At 37.4% G+C, this 17139-nt stretch overlaps 1 protein-coding gene across 1 annotated transcript in view; it reads left to right on the forward strand.

Moving 5' to 3' along the window:
- The first annotated feature begins 163 nt into the window (after positions 1-163).
- The window catches only part of HERPUD2 (HERPUD family member 2), a 20717-nt gene continuing 3741 nt past the window's right edge, over positions 164-17139 (forward strand). The window contains exons 1-4 of the mRNA XM_010189319.1: positions 164-310; positions 5821-5898; positions 9451-9564; positions 11775-11932. Of these exons, the coding sequence (XP_010187621.1) occupies positions 164-310; positions 5821-5898; positions 9451-9564; positions 11775-11932 (497 nt within the window). The remainder of the gene's footprint in view (positions 311-5820; positions 5899-9450; positions 9565-11774; positions 11933-17139) is intronic.

Genomic DNA, 17139 nt, shown 5'->3' on the forward strand with positions numbered 1-17139 from the left:
TGTGAGCGCCAGCACGGGGATGGGCTCCCCCAGCTTCCCCAGGAAGTTCGGCCCTGGACGCTGAACCCACCCGGAGCTCCAAAAGGTTCGAGTGGCTTAGTCTTCCCCCGGGGAGGGAAGAGAGGAGCAAGGCCGGCTGTTCCCCCTCCCCTTGCCGGGCAGCATGGACCAAAGCGTCGTGGATCACCCGGTGACCCTCATCATTAAGGCCCCCAACCAGAAATACACCGACCAGACCATTAACTGCTTTCTGGACTGGACTGTGGGCAAGCTGAAATCTCACCTCTCTAAAGTCTACCCTAGTAAGCCGGTGAGTTGGCGGCCAGCCCTTTGTTTTTTTTCATTCTGTCGGTAAGGCTGGCATTGCAGTGACTTGTGGACAGGCGGTCGAGAGTTTTTTTCTTCAGGCACTCTACAGAATAAACAAGATCCGTGCTGCCAAAGAGCTGTCTGCGTAGAGACAATGGCCGGGTCTCTGCTTTCAGGGAAGCTGGCAGTAAAACAGCTGCTCTTTTGTATGGTTTAAGAAGATTACAATATAGCATCCTGGAAGGTGGTATTGCTGAAGGCACTTAATAATGCTCCATTTAGCTTTTATAGGAACCGGAATTTTGATATCTTGGTTCATTTAAGACTAACTTCTGTAAATGTAATGGTTCTGTCTAAAGTAATTATGCTATACTTAAGTGATATAGTTAAAGTTACTACTCTCTAGTGAATTCACTGAGGTGCGGAGCAGATAGATATTTATTCATAATATTATTTGAAACATGCACTTGAACAACCTCCAAATTTACTTCCTTTTTTCTCCTCTTTGAAAAGCCATTTTTTTGAGATTGTGCTGAAAACTCTGCTCTCAGCTGTTAAACTTGTATGACAGTTGTGACTGTATTTTGAAACTTAATATAGAAGCTTATATTTTTTTGTTCACTGAGGAAAATAGTATTTTTTTTCTAAATTATTTTAAGTTCGACATTTAGCAATTAAAAAGATGTGATGAAAAAACATATGGACAATAATAGAGAACACTGTAACTCTTTAGAATGGCAGTCACATGGAACAGTGTAATTGAAAATTTGTTCCAGAAAACTGTCTAAAGGGAGTGACTTTGCCTTCACAATGCAGCAGCAGCATGTGGGGCCTAGACCTTGCTGTAGAAAACATCAGACAAAGGTTGCGTTTATGTTGTAAATGATTGGTATTCACCTAGTTCAATAGAAGAATTTTTGGCATTGTTGATTTCTTTTTTTGAGGGGGGAAAAGGCAAAATAGTAGTTTTGTCTCAGAGAAGGTTTCTGCCTTTTGGAGAAAACAGAAGAAAAGCAGTGAGCAACTTAGGCTGTGTCAGTGGTGCACTGAAATCTTTTAATCAGTATTTGATGGTTTGTGAGTTATTGCTGTGAGTAATTCTCTGCTGAGGGACCTTATCTGCTCTAAAAGAAACCAGTATATGATTTCAGTTGGTTGCTACTTATGTTCCTCACTAGAATCTCCTCCTGTGACGTATTTGTGTTTAAGCATTAGTTTTCTGACTCATGATCTTGCTAAATTTGGCTTTTAGGAAGAATCCTTAATGAACAAGAGGTTTTTATGTTGCACTGTAGGTTTCAACCAGTATTATAATATTAAATTTCAGTTTCCTGGAACATCTTTCTTCTGTTGAAAATTGATTCCTTAGCATGCCTGTGCTTATTAAATGTAGTCATTCAGAATCCCCAAAATTGTTCTGGCTTAAAGAATGGGGAATTTCTTTAGTGAAAATTATCCCAGTAATGCAAATTTAATTTGGATTTACTGTACTTTCAATTAAAGTAGTAACTGAACGCAATACTTTTATTGCATATAGTATTTGGAATTAAAGTAATAACATAGGAGGGGAGAAAGTTGCCTAATAAGATGTCTTATGCACAGTAAAATTGAAAAGTGTATTTTTGGGTTGATATGTTTTTGATGTTGTGTTACTGTTTTTTTTTTTTCAAACTTGCTTAATTCCTGTGCTTTTAGGACTTTCACTGTCTGCTGCCCCCCCCCTTTTTTTTTTTCTTCTTAAGCCAGATCAGTGTCAAAAGCTTGTTGATCAAATTTCTACATTCCTTGGATGTGATGGGTGCTGGAAATAACTTCTATTGCAATGCTATTTTAATAGTACGAGAATACATCAGAAGACAAATGTTCTGTACAGGTATTACAGTGTTCTTGAAGTTAAGGGTGTAAAATAGAAATCAGTTGCTATCGCTGCTATACATAGCCTTTCAGGTTTTTGTGTGACTTGTACATAAGTCTTCTATAGATGTCTGTAACTTAGTTAACAGTAAAAGTTCTCACTAAATTTACTGTTTATTTAGAATATGTCTTTAGAAACTGAGTTGTTTGAAATAAGCTAACAAGTAGTTAGGCCTTGAGCCAGTCTTGTTTGTGATTTTTCCAGATCAATTTGTGTAAATGACTTGGCTAAATACATATAAATTCTGAGTATAGGCACATTTAAGTTGGTGTAGTTGTTGTACAGTTTTCTATACTAAGGTAATCTGTCAATGCTTTTTTTCCCCTGACAGGACCATTTTTCTTAGCCAGAGTACTGCAGTTGTAGTCTCCCTAGATGAAATGTTTGTTTAAGAAAAGACAACTTGGAAAACTAACCTGTATGTCTCAGTCTGGCAGATTTTACATTCAGTGCATTAACTGCTGCATTGATTACACCCATAAACATTCATTTAAAACTGCTGTTTCTAATTTCCTGCAGTACCTGTCATCTAGCATATGCTTTGCCCACAGTTCTAACCAAATGTGGGTGTTTGGATTTTTATTTCCTATGGAAGAATGAGAGGGAGGCTGAGTGACCGAAATAATGGATGTCTTGTAGCTGAAACAGGATAGCTCAGAGATTGTTTCTAAAAGAGGTTGCTGCATTAGCTTAGGTTTGGTGGTTTTGGTAGTGTGCAGGACATCGCTAGCTTGGACTAAGCCTTGCAGAAGGAGTCATGCTTGAAAAACAGAATTAAACACTAGCTAATGAATTATTATTTTTAAATACTTACATTTTGCATTGTGGTCTGAAAAGTCTCTTCTCACTCTAAACTTTAGATTCTAGAATAATTCTCTCTGATGCTGTGTGCTTGCTTCTGAAAATGCGGCAACTCTAACAATATTTTTTTTCAAGTCTGTCTTTTCCATCACAGTTTAGTATTTGGGCTAACAGTGAGTGTGCTGTTCCTTGAAGCAGGAGATGTGGTAGCAAATCTCCTCTGGCAGAGGATGCGTTGAATACCTTTTCCGTTTACTTTGGCATCTATGTGAGTTACTGTGTTTTCACATTCATCACCTCTTCTTCTATCTGCATTTAAAAACCCTCACATTTCAGAATTCCAGAATAGCTTTCACCCTGAGAATTGAAAGTCATAATAATCCTGTAGTGCACAGTTAAGTATTTAGGCTATGTAGGGAGGAGTATGAGGTCTAAGACTTCGTCTTCCCCCATTAATGTCTCTAGCTTAATATGATTAACAGTGTTGAACATATGTGTAACCTTTTCTTTTGTGGTTTTGTAGGCAGCTGAAACACATTACTGAAGGCTATGTAGTAGTCAGCTTTGTGGGATCATTTTAATCTAGCAGTTTCTTCTCTGCATTCATATTAAAAAAACAATTGTACTACTTGTGTTTGAGAAGGCATTATTAGTTGGGGTTGAGGGGAGGTTCTCATAGAAGGTAGTGAAGAGAAGAATCTGAATTTGACCATGTAGAAAGCTGTATCATGCATGGGAAAACAGCACTCTATTGCCATATTGGATTATGGTGCAAAGATTTGAAGTTTGGTTTTTTGTTGTTGTTTTTTTTGCTTGTTTTGTTTTAATGGCTTGTGTTTTAATTAATCTAGATAATCTTTCTAAGGACCCAGAAGCAAGAGACCTTTCTTTTGGCTCCCTTGGTCATCCTAAAGCAACAAGTTTTTAATTTACAGGAAATCAAAGTTTTCCATAATCTTGATGCGTGCTGCATATTCTAGTTTTTCTAAGAAGGCCCTTCCCTAACATAAAATGCAAGTAAGCTTGTATTCTGTTAGCAGCCTGTTCCTACTTGAAAGGAGCAACCAAGATGGTATAGTTCAAAAGAACTTAGTCTGACATGAGAGAGGCAGGCATTTTTTGTTGTTTTAAACAAAAGTAGAAATAGTACAGTATTAATGTTGAATTCATTTCAGTATTTTGTCCATTGGAGCTGCAAATAACTAGTTCCCTGTGTTGTGAGACTTACAAAAACAGTGTATTATGTCACTAAAATACAGAAGAATACAGAAGAGTATAGAAAATGGTTCTTCAATAGGAGTGATAAACAGTTCTGTACTATATGTGGCAGGTTATGCACTCATTTTATAAACATGTGTATTTAATCATGACTATCTAGTATGAATTTGAGGAAAAAAAGTTAAAGCACAAGCTTCTCAAATTCAGTGTGTACTTTTGATAATTATTTACTTAGAGTAGCTGTAATTTTTTTCCTAGCGATATGACCAGACTTTTTCAGGGAGAAACAAGTTCTGCAACTTTTCTATGTTCTAAGTTATTGGGAATCTGTGAAAGGCTGTTGGAAGGAAAAAAAGGTTTCAAAACTTCTGATAAAACTTTTTCTAATCACAGAGATCTGGATCTTGGATATTTGTCTTAGTATTAGCATCAATGAGACTGCAGAGTGGGCAACAAAAGGTGGAGAGATTATGAGACGATAGGGGAGTTCTTCAAGTATTTCATGCTGATAATGTGTGTCTGTTCCACTGATGTCAGGCTTGACTTCTTCCATTTAACATTTGCTTATGTTAGTGCTCTCTTTCAAGTGATAAACACTATTGTATTAATTGAGGATGCAAGCAGGAGTTGAACCAATGTAACAGTTGGATTCTCTTTAAAATTTTTTCAATGAGTGAATATGTAGTAGCATATTGGGGGGTGGGAAATGAAGCTGTTTACTCAGAGTACAGCATGTTAGTGATCCACTATAGAATTAAGCCTGTTTAAAACTTATTTCTGACAACATAAACGGAATTGAGTGAGGTTGAGGTTTTTGTTAGGGGTTTTTTTTTCTTTAGACCAAGTACGCTACCTGTTGCTTTACTGTACTGGATGTCTTAATGTAGACAGGTACCCCAAATAGTTCCCTTTTAGAAATAATTTTGTCATTATCTCTTCAGTGTAGAATAATTTAAAGTTATTAAGTTAGGAATAACATTTTTTTTAAAAAAAGAAACAAACTCTTTGTTTGCATTACAGAGGTATTTTAAACTGTGGAAGTTAAAGAACAGGCAAAAAAGCTTACTAAAGTTTAAAGACTACATTAAAAACAATGCTTTTGGCACTTCATGCTTTTTAATGCCTTCTTCCTTGTTTCCTCTTGTGATCATTTTTGGGGGGATGGAAGTGGGGATGGGGACAGGTACTAATACCAGAATTTCTATGTCAAAAAACATTGAAATTTGTGCCCTCCTTCTGCATATTTTAATTATTATTCAAATTATTTTTTTTGTCTTTACCCTAGCTACTTTTCCATCTACTTTTTCAGCAAGTGCCTGGGAATAGGAGCAGGGTAAAGAGCAAGCCTTTAAAAAAGGGATTTTTAAATGTACTTGATAGGTTGTTTGCTTTTTTTTAATAGTTGGGGGTTTTTTTCAGAATTTGGGAGTTGGACTTGTGAAGTCTCTGAAATGTTTTTAAGGCTGTCTGTTGGTGCTTGGAGTTATAAGTGGTTTTCTCATCTGCAAATGTTATCTCCAGCTGTATACCTGTAGAGCAGGAAAAAGCTAAATTCCTTTCTTTGTCCCATCTCCTAGTCTACAAAGGATCAGAGACTGGTGTATTCTGGCAGACTGCTTCCTGATCATCTGCAGCTGAAAGATGTTCTCAGAAAAGTAAGCTTTATATCAACACCATATGATATTTGATCAAACCCCTTTTTGGGAAATAGAAATTTAGGTTTGTGTTGTTTAGCTTCAAATTTTCATTGTTGTACTGAGAGATGTAACCATATAATGTTTATGTTCAGGAAAATGTATTTTCAAGTATCTCTTGTATGTAGGATTGTGATACTTGTGGATTGAGGCATGTTTCCGATTGGTGGGAGAGCAACTAGGCTGTCAATCCCAAACAAGTGACATGTACTGTAGAGTGACTTCTTTGGACAGTTCCCACAAGGACCTAAATGGAATTGTCTTAAAAGATTTCTGTTGGTTTGGGGGGACATTTCATTTCTTGTATGTACTTAAGTCCAGAAACTTACATTAAAAGATGGCATTTGAGTAAGCAAGTGAAGGGTAATACATTCATTTGCAAAACAATGATAGGACAAGAGGTAATGGGCACAAGGTGGAACACAGGAGGTTCCACTTAAATTTGAGAAGAAACTTCTTGTCAGTGAGGGTGACAGAGCACTGGAACAGGCTGCCCAGAGAGGTTGTGGAGTCTCCTTCTCTGGAGACATTCAAAACCCACCTGGACGCCTTCCTGTGCAACCTCATCTAGGTGTTCCTGCTCCGGCAGGGGGATTGGACTAGATGATCTTTTGAGGTCCCTTCCAATCCCTAACGTTCTGTGATTCTGTGAAAACCAGAAGCCTAAATTCCTGAATGGTTTTGCTGGGAAAGCTATTTGTTTTCCTGGTTTTATTCATCAGCTGTCAGCTGTTTCTGATGATGTTTGACAGTTCTTGCGTTTTTAATTCCTTTTTTAGTTCTGCTGGTTCATCTTGGAAAAAATCATCGTACTAATCTAACTTTGGATTCTCCGCTCAACTTTTAAGCTAAATCCAAATCCCGAATACACGTGACATCTGATGTAGGAAATGTTGAAATACATGCAGTTGGTTCTCAAATTGATTCAGATAGTTTGGATTGATGCTACCAAGTAATAGGGACTTCATTAATTTAGTAAAATTTAAAAAATGTACAGAATAAGATGATATTTAGGGCAGATTACACAGAACTTGTTTAGATTTGATGGTAACAAAAAACATAATGCATTTTGTTTAGTAGTCTTTAAACTCCTTGTAAACGGAGCAGGATGCACCAGTAGCTATATTTGTAAAATACTTTAGGTCATTAACCAGTTACAAAGTTTTTAATCCTGTGAAATAGGTAAGCTTTGTAATATAGTACCTGGGTGTTGGGAGTGATATTTTTTTGTACTGCATTAAGGTAAAAATCAATGTACAGACTGCAAGAGTGGGTTACATTTTAATATTTAGTATGGAGGGAAAAAATTCTACAGGAGAGAAGTGCTTTAGCGCAAGTGGGCAACTGAACTTCCGTATTAAGTATGGAGAAACAGATGCAGAGGAATCTTGGGTATTGCTTGAGCAGACTAACACTGTTGTTACTTTATTGCCTTTATTCTGAAGTAGCTTTTATTAAATTAGATTTAGCTGCTTACCAAAAAATGATTTAAATTTACTATGCGTAGGTTCACTGGAAAACTGGAGCTGAACTATTGCCAGCCAGTGTATATCTTTTGTACCGCTTAAAAGTTCACTAAAATGCTTATATAGCTTACCATAAAGCTTAGTTTTGCTTGTTAAGGACAAAGTAAAGTCTGAATCCCTTAAATCCACTTGGCCTGCTTGCAGTAGAGTAGTTTTAGGCAACACAATTTCAAACCTTGCTTATGTCCTAGAGGAGAAACTTTACGTAAAAACGTCTTCCTTCACTATACAGGGGCTATATTTGACGTTAATAGCTATAGGCCTTGGGTTTAGTTAAAAGAAATTTAGTGAATTTAGAAAAGTACTCATCAGTATTAAGCACAAAGTTAAAAACTTGTGTTCGGAGAAGAGTTTTATGTGCTCAGGGTTTTAAGAGCTTTTGGGGAAAAAAGGTTTTACTTTTAAGCTCAGTCTCATTTTCTGTCATATTCTTCCTGTTTGATTAGCTATAAATTCCTGATGGTATCTGAGGATTTAGTAAATCTCTGAAATTGGCTTTGTGATACTGAGCAGTGTCCTTTCGATGATATAAAATACCTTGAGGCTGTAAGTTGTGGTGCTCTTCAGGCATAGTAATGTTCAAAATGTTTTGTATAGATAGAAATATATTACAATAAACTTGTATTGAATAAAGCTGTACACTGCAAGATTACAAGTAATATGTCTAGCTTCCTTTGCCTCTCTGAGTGGCATAAGTTCTTATTTTAAAGAAGGTAATTAGTTAGGTTTCTGGCTTTTGATGTCAGGGTGCTGATCAGCTGTGTTCAGTGCTCTCTGATCGTTGCTTACTGTCACTGACTGGTAAGAAACTGCACCTAATCGTAATGATGAGGCTGTGCTTGGGGCTTCAAACTGATATGTGTGGAGGAGTTTAAATGAATGGGGGTGTGGATAGGCTATGCTAGCATTAATGCACCATGGTGTATAAAAGCAGTTATCCATTTTTTTTAATTATTCCTGAAGATAAAAACTTAAAAATGAGTAAGTGTGTGGGTTTTTAAAATGGTTTTAAAAACCAAAACCAACAAAACTCCAGGCCTGGTATTTCTAAATGTCATCTCATTAAAAAATGCAGCTTGACTGCAGCATGCAGATTTCAGAAGACGATTTTTTTTTTGGTTGCTTTTCTTGTTTAAAATTTGGTTACTGAGGAAGCTGTAGTGTGCAATTTAAATACAGTCATAGCTGTTCTTGTTGCTATGGCCATATGAGCTTCAGGCATGCTAATATAATGAGGTGTTTTTATTTGGTACAGTGAAATAGCTTCAGATTGAAGTTGTTATGGCATCCGTGTTGGAGATGGGAGCATATTAATGAAGAATTGGTGTGGGCTGATTACTTGCATGCTGACATGGCTTCAGATGGTGCCACTCATTTGCTTCCTCACTTTCAAATATTTAGGAATACTCAAGTCCTATCTAGAACTTCACAAAGCATTGAGTGTGGAATATCTGCAGGGGCTCTTCAGTTGGGCTTGAGTAAGCTTAGACTGCAGTGAGGTAGAGGCAATGGCTGGTATGTTTTTCTTACCTTGGTCTGCTTGTGGAATTCCAGCACCTACATTTTTCATTTGCCTTGATGTCTTTATTGAATAATACTCTTCATTAGATCTCAATGCAAATGTAAGCATTATTAACTTCAGGGAAACCAAGCTCTGGAAGGGTTTGAGATTTTTCAAAAAATGAAGTTCGAGCATATGATATGTTTCTCTCTGTGGTCTTCCATTGGTTCTGCTGTGCTGCAGTTCTAGGGAAAACAGGGTAAGTGAATGTTCAATATGTTATTGTGGACAGCTGCTAAGAAAACATTAGTGGTGAAATAGTAGACTTTTGTGCTAGGCTCAAGTTTTGCTTTATCATCTCTCCATTTTGTAAAGTTTCTTTACTGATTGCAAATGCAACTTTGAAAGTCAGTTTTTAAAGAAATTTCTTGCTTGTAAATTCCTCAAATATTGTTGCTTTAGCTCTTCAATCTCTTTAATTTTTAGCAAGATGAGTATCATATGGTTCATCTGGTATGTACTTCCCGGACACCCCCAAGTTCTCCAAAACCCAGCACCAGTAGAGAAGGTCATGGAGCCTCAACCTCCAGCAGTAGCTCAGTGAGTTTTCTTTCATACACAGAGCATGAATTTCTTCTATACTGAGGAAGCTTTCCAGAAATTTGTCTTAATTTTTAAAATTTGGTTGTAAAATAGTGTGGTGAAAGTAGAGCATGCTGTATGCATTTGTACAATTAGACTCGATTATTTAAGGGTGCCACTTTATTTAAACAAAGATGACTTTTTTGAAATTGTAAAACAATTGTGTTTATTAAAAAAAAGTGCTTTATAAAGCACTACTTTTTCTAAGGTATTCTTAACTTTTAACACTTTCTTTATCAAAAAGTACTCTTTCTCTCCATATCCCTGTGTCTTTGGCAGAAATTGAGCAGTGTATTCAGACTAAAAAATACAAACCACAAAAAAAACCCAACAAAAATACCCCACTAAAACCAGCCTGCCAAAACCAACCCAAGTTGTCATTTATTTTGTGAAAATTCGTTGCTGTCGAGAGACCAGACAAATTAGTGCCTTTCTTGTGAGACACGCAGGTGGAGCTCGGCCAGTGTTCATTCTGCCTGACAGGAATTGGCCAGTACTTACTTAGTAGCTTCATGGTAGTTGTAGTGTCTGACAGGACAGTGAGAAGTAGGAAGTGTTATTAATGTTTTATTAGTTAAACTGTTCACAGAACACTTGTTAAGGGTGTTTTGAGTCTTCCCCTCTTCACACCGTTCAAAAATGGTGATGTTCTTTGCGTGTACTCTGTTTTAACAGAAGTGCAGTTAATGTTTCTGTTGATGACTTGGTCATCATCACTATAATCCTCTTGGCTTTTTCCAGAGCTGGCAGTATCACTAACTGACCCTTGAAGGTTAGTAAGAGAGGACTGTATGCAATACCACTGTAGATACTTTTCATCTGTGGTATGTTGATTGTCAGCGTGTGTGAAGTACCCTTCCAGTAATAAGCTGTTTTCATTCTTCTGTCAGTAGGGCACAGTTTCTGACTGCTGTGTGACAGTCGGGCACATAAGCAGTTTAAGCAATAGAGAGAGTGGACAGTGGTTACGTTGTCTTCTCAAAGGCTGTGTTTATGGGGGCTTGGACTGAAGGGTCTTCAGAGGCCCCTTCAGCCTCTACCATTCTGTGTTTTGTATCTCTCTCTGCAAGCAGGACACAGGTGGCCTCCTTTTGTGATTGTTTTATTGCTACATAGATCAGTTGTAAATGTTGTATCTTAATAACTGCTTAAAGCAGTCAGAATGCACAGTGTGAAGTTCATAATACTTTGAAGAAAGGAACCTAAACCCAAAGCTTGAATGGCCTTTGTTCTTCCATTTGTTTTTTATTTTTATTCCTGCACACCCCCCCCCAACTGTCTAGTGGTAAATTTTTCTTGTTTCCTTTGTAGGGCAAATATGATATGGATGTCTTAAGTAATTGCAGCTCCTCACTTCCTGAGTTGTCAAAGTTGAAGAGGATTTTCTATTGAGTAAACATTACAGCAATGCTTAGCAACAGGATTTGGGCATTTATTAAAACTAAAATAATGCAGCTCAGTGGCCAAATTGCAGTCTTGTAATGGTGACAAATAATCTAGGAAAGCCAGCTTTTGTCCTGCTTCCAGGGTTAAGTATTGATCTTGGAAAGCAGTGGAGGTCTGACACACAGGTTTTAGGTGTGTTTCTGAGAGCCGGAGTCATTCCTAGCTACTTCCCTGTTTCTACCCCCCGCCCCTCCCAGCAGTGAGCACAGCAGTTTGGATTGGGCAGCTGGTGCAGTGAAGAGAGGATGATGAGTAGAAGAGGAGATTAATGGCAAGAATAGAGGAATGGTATTTTACGCCACTGCAGGCATTGTTGTCTCTGAATATAAAGTAATATCCTCAGATTGTAGTTACTTTTATTAAAGGTAGCCACTATAATTTTTGTTGCTACCAAATATTCTTTGGATTAAGGTTTAGTTTGGTTCAGCTTTTTGAGACACTGATTCCCAGTGACTTGTGGTTTTCTCTGAGTCCTGTCAAGTGTTGAGTCTCTCCAGAAGCTTCAGTTTTTTTAATATGTGCACCTGAGTGCAATTTTGAATTTCTGCTTTTACTAAAGACTTGCCAGAACCAATAAAACCCCATAAGACTTGCCTGGTCCTTATATTCTCAATAAAACTTGTGACAAAACATTAAAGCAAGTAGGTTTTTTTTAAGACACAGTAGTAAATCCTGTAACCGTGGCAAAAAGATCCTCAACCTCAATTTTATTTATTTTAAAGAATTTGGACCATTCTGGATCAACTGCTGCCTCACCTTCAAATCAAGAAGCTTCATCTACATCTTTGAACACTAGTGCAGGTGGAGTGAGGCATCGTAATCTTCCACAAGTACAAAGCAATCCCATACCAAGCCACCAGTTCCCTTATGTAATGCAAGGGTAAGTGGGATTGAAGCAATCCTCAGTTCTTTGATACTCTTGAAAGTACTTTAAATGTTCAGTTGCAGTTATGTTTCTTTCACAGTCTGCAAAACTATTTGGCTAGTTCTTCTTGAAGCACAAGTCACACTTAAAAAATATTTTCAATGTGAACATTAATGTTTTTAGCCAGGAGTCAGTCAAAGAGTAAGTGTTCTTGGTGTTCCCCTTCAGGGTATTTTTTTAATTTTTTTTTTCTTCCTGTGTTCTGTCTTCAACCCTCTGATAAGTGCAGCTGTGATATTTATCTAGTGGATGTAGTTAGTAATGGAACTGGTAAAATCATTGCTTCTAGTTCCTTTTTCTAGTCCATTACTGTAATCCTGAACACTAAATTGCTATCAGAATACGATGGTTCTTAGTTTTTGACATGTAAGAGATGTAACTCTTCACTTCTCCATATTGGATTCAACTGTAGAAATATGTTGGTGTTTTGAGTACATGTAAGTGCTTGTGTATGTACATTTTTCATACATACCAATGAAATGTGTCTAGTATACATTTCTGGGTCAAGTCCCTTATTACGTAACTTTCAACATTCTGTTATATTTTGCACTCAAAATCAGCTTTAGGAACTTTTAATCCATGTGACCTTTGCAGCTTCTTAAACTTTTTTTTTCTATTTTCTTCCAAGGGGAAAATGGGAGGATAATGCATTTTTATACGGTAGTTGTAATTTCCTCAGGGAACCCTTGAAAGAATTCTTTCTGACAAGACGTTCTCCCAGCACTGTGTAGATTCTAGAGATTTTCATTGGAGAATGTTGAAACAGAAAAGCTTATGAACCTGCTAACAGTAACAATTTTCTGTCACCGGAAAGAAAAGAGATGTCAAGAACTGTTAAAAATGTAGTTAGTTTCAATTCCATTTACTTGCTCTGTTGTTTGAGTTAACCTAGACTACTGAAGTCTTACTAATTTTCATGCTGAATTTCTTCAAGTCCTTATTATTAATGATCTGAAATGTGTCATCTACGGGGAAGAAATGGCATTGGCAGTGGGTGGAGCACTTACATTTTTCTGATCAGGTGCATCTCTGCAGGGGTGGTTTTATTTGCCTTTATGACAAAACTAGGTGACATGAGGTTGACTGTCAAGACTGCTCTTTGGTGTAATGTAAATTCATTCCGGAAGCAATTTGTGTGTTGTGTAAATTACTAATCTGTCAGAAGTTTTTTTTTTAAGTAGCTTTTCACATAAGCATACCCTGAAAGTGAGTTTTTCATCAGTATGCTTGGTGAACTGAACAGCCTATGGATTTCAGAAAGGCAATAGAACCATTGTTCAGTCTTTTAGCTGAAATAATTCAGTTAAAATACAGTGGGGAGCATCAGTTTGGAAGACATTACTGTGTTTGAAAAAAACAACAAAACAAACAACTAATAAATAAGTAACAATACTAAGTTTGTCTGTATTAGCAAGTAATATGGATTGAGAGGAGTGGATCTGTAGACTGAAAGAGGTGCTGAGAACCTGACATTAATGTGCACTTATTTTGGAGTTTTCTGTCTTATTTGGACTGTGTTTAGTTTGGTCACCTGGAATAGGAGCCTGTTTGTGGTTGAAGAGCATTACCAGTGCACCTAAATTGCATCTTTCAATTTAGTGTAGTCCAAAAGGAAACCAGATGATGATCCAAGAGCATTATGTGGTGTAAACAAAACTGTAGTAAGAGGAAGTGACTGGAGATCTGCTTCAGAAGTTCAGTCCTGACCTGAAAAGAAATGCCAAAATAAATGAACCCTAAATAACCTTAGGCCTCTTTTCTAAAAGTAATTTAATGGAATGCTCTCAGAATTAAAGGTAGATCTTTGCTGCAAAGAGCTGGGCACTGGCTGTGCTCCACTCCAAATACTTTGTACCAGTGCCTGCTGTAGTTTGCTGTCATTTTAAAAAAACTCTTTTCAATGCTTTCAGTAATCTTCTCAGATGCATCTATGTTTGCTTCAGGGCACTGCTACTTATATTCCAACAAAAGAAATACCTTCTTTTTTTTTTGCTGCTCTCTTAAACATCATTTAGGGCAATAAAATGTAGCTTCAATGTAATTTAATCACAGGTTAAGACTTGTTAGGAACAATGAAAATTTGTAGTTGAATTGCATTGCCTTGTGGATTTTTCTTACTGTTTCATGACCAAACACCCTAGCTGCATGATGAACTCTAGGCTCTATTGATGGGGAAAGGTCTCCAGATGTTTGAAAATGTATATGAGGGTCAGTTTTCTTGAGCATTTTACAGCATTTCCATTAGATAAGCAATTTGTACAAATAAGTAACATGAATGTTAGGGGATTAAATGATGGGTTTGATCATGTTTCAGTTCCTGGCACACAGCTTCAGTGCAAGTTGAATACCCTTTGGGAAAAGAGCTAACTCGGATTGTTGAAACATTGCAGAGAAAACAATTTAAAATTTTCTGTTGCTATTGAGATTTTGTAAATGCTATTTCCTAAAAATCTACACTTGAACCTGGACTAGGCAAGTAGTTAATGGATGTACCAAGTCAGTCTTTTGCTGTGGAGAGCAAGCGCAGCATCGTCTTGGTTGTGGCAGGTACAAACAGAACAGATGGGCTCAGTCCTGCGATGACTTGCATTTCAGGTTAGAGAGTACTTGGAGGCAGTAAGCAGACAAGAAGCATCAAGGCAGTTGAAATTATTTATCAAGTGTGGGCAGTTCATGTAATGAAATGTTTTTGTATTGTGTACATAGTAATGTTTGAAAGCGAACAACAAAATGACATACTAACAGCATGCAGTATGTTCTAGGGCATAAACACACCTTGCTTTTTCAGTAGCCTTTGCTCGCTGTATTTTTTTTTTTAAGTAGCAAATAACATGAAGTGATATTTCAGAATCCTCTGCTAAGTTGTTATCCCAGGCTCATATGAAACTAACACTAAATGACATGTCTTTGTGGGTCAAGGTCAATCAAATACAGTTATTGTCAGTCATGCAGATGACAGAGACTGAGTTTTTAAGCCTGAGTAAAAAAAGTCTTTATTTTTTCATTAGTGGTGAGTAGTGTCTTCATAATGACACTACCTAACTAGTCTGACCTTACCCTCAATTTGAATCTGTTAGCTCATTTTAGGTGTCTTCCATAGACCAAAAGAAGTCATTTTGAGCTTTCTGGCCATTCAAGGAGTAGCATGCCTCTTTCTTTTCAGAATATTCTGAAGCTACTTGTACTATTTGAGCCTTAAAAACTGTTTTCTGACTTATTTAACTGTTCTTCTCCTGTCTGCTCTGCTTTGTTCTTTGATCTTGGAATGCCTCTGCCTATCCAACTTGCTTCTCTGCTCTTGTGCTATTGCTGCCAGTCTTTTGAAATACTCTGTTTCCTGGCTCTTTCTGTGCTTTTTGGAAATATATGAGGAGAAAAGCATGTGCTACTTTCCTTTTTCTTCTAACAGCAAGCTGGCTTGCTTTGCTGAGAAGAGCCTTTTCCTTTGGAGAGGTTCTTCTGCCTGAAATACATTACACTGTTAGAGTTGTTCCTGAATTTCAAAAGCTAACTTAATACCTTGGCAGCTGTAATGGCTGCGTAATTGACAACATCTGCCTCATTCTGATTTCTGATGAGAAAATAAATTATTGCTGAGCTAGCTGGCATTCTAAGGCAGAAGCCAACTCTTTAATAATGATGTATGGCTTTTCTCATTAATGGAGTCAGATCTTGAAAAGTTAAGCCTTCTTGGAAAGTCCCATCTCCTAGAAAAGCTGTTGGTAAAAAGGAAGAAAAAAAGAAAGAAGAAAAAACCCACCAAAATAGTTCAGTGGGAAAGGAAAGAATATGACATAACTGAAATCATCTGTGTTTTGTCTTGGTTGACTGGCTTCTTACTCTACTATAAAGCTTTTAAGACATCAGGAAAGCAACTTTTGAAAGAGTTTGGAAGAAAGCAGAGGTTCAAATCCTGTAATATTTCTAAAAGAGGTATCTGTGCGGGAGAGCTGTTAGCCTAAGGCCTCTCAACTTTTGTTGAGCTCAGTTTAGCCGCTTTTAAGAAAAACCACCCTGAAATCTGTAACTGATGAGAAAAAGAACTGGTGAATTCTTGCAGAGCTCACTCAGGCAAGTTGGGTGGCACTGCTTATTGGTGACTGAGCTGGACAAATAGGTGTGCTTGAGCAGCGAGTAATCCTGTCTATTCGCATCCCCGTGTGGTATTCTGCCTGCTTGAAATTGAGACGTTGCTCACTGTTTGTCATGACAGAGCACTTAACGACACCCATGCAGAATATTTGAATCATCTTTACATTTTGAGGATTGAATGTTTTATGAGTGTCAGGGGTTTATCTGAGGAGTCTTATTTCTCAAAGTGTTTGCTAGTTCAGGGGATAGAAAAATGACATTCTCAAAGCTTGCAGCCATAAAGATAAAAGCATGATTGATGTTCTTCAATAGCAGCTTGACAGCTTTGCTGTTCCAGCATGTTAATTATGCATAAATAAGTAGCATTAGCAGAGCTGCTGATGCAGTTTTTGAAAGAAGCTAATTTAGAGTATTGCCTGTGATTATCTGAGTTTGTATGTGGTATCAGGAAAGTAGCTTTTGCTTTCTTTTCTTTTTTTTTCTTTCCCCTCCAAACTATTGTCAAAATAGGTTATGACTAAATGCAAACATGACAAGCAGTTTTAGCAGAGGATGTGGAGTTGCATGGTAGGGTCTTGTTCAGAATTACAGTGAAATACTTACTCATGTGTAAGGTGGAAAAGATATTTTAATGTCTTCCTCCCATCTTAATTTCTGGGCATGTCTTGTATATCTGAATGCCTGGTAGACTAATGAAGTCTCTTGGTGATATCTTTGCAGGGAGTGCCTTACTTAGGGAACAGGTGTAGTCTACAGTACAATTACAGCAGTCTCAGCTTTTGCTGCTTGCAGTCTGAATAAACTTTTCTTCATGCTTTATACTCTCATGCTGTCCTGAAAGATGTCCCGGTTTACTACAGTTCACTACATCAAAATCTTTGGGGAAAGAGCTGGAAATCTTGCCAAAACATGCTATATGCTCTAGGAGGTGAGAGAGGCTAAGAAGTTTAAAAGCGGACAAAACCAAACCTAAAACTTATGTAGAGGAGTGTTATATCTCTTGCATGTGAACCAGAGTTAAAAGCCTATAGGGAGGAGAATCACTTATGCTCAAAATATTGGGGGGGGGG

This window comes from Mesitornis unicolor, unplaced genomic scaffold, assembly GCF_000695765.1.
Source record: "Mesitornis unicolor isolate BGI_N332 unplaced genomic scaffold, ASM69576v1 scaffold33497, whole genome shotgun sequence".
NCBI classification, from domain to species: Eukaryota; Metazoa; Chordata; class Aves; order Mesitornithiformes; family Mesitornithidae; genus Mesitornis; species Mesitornis unicolor.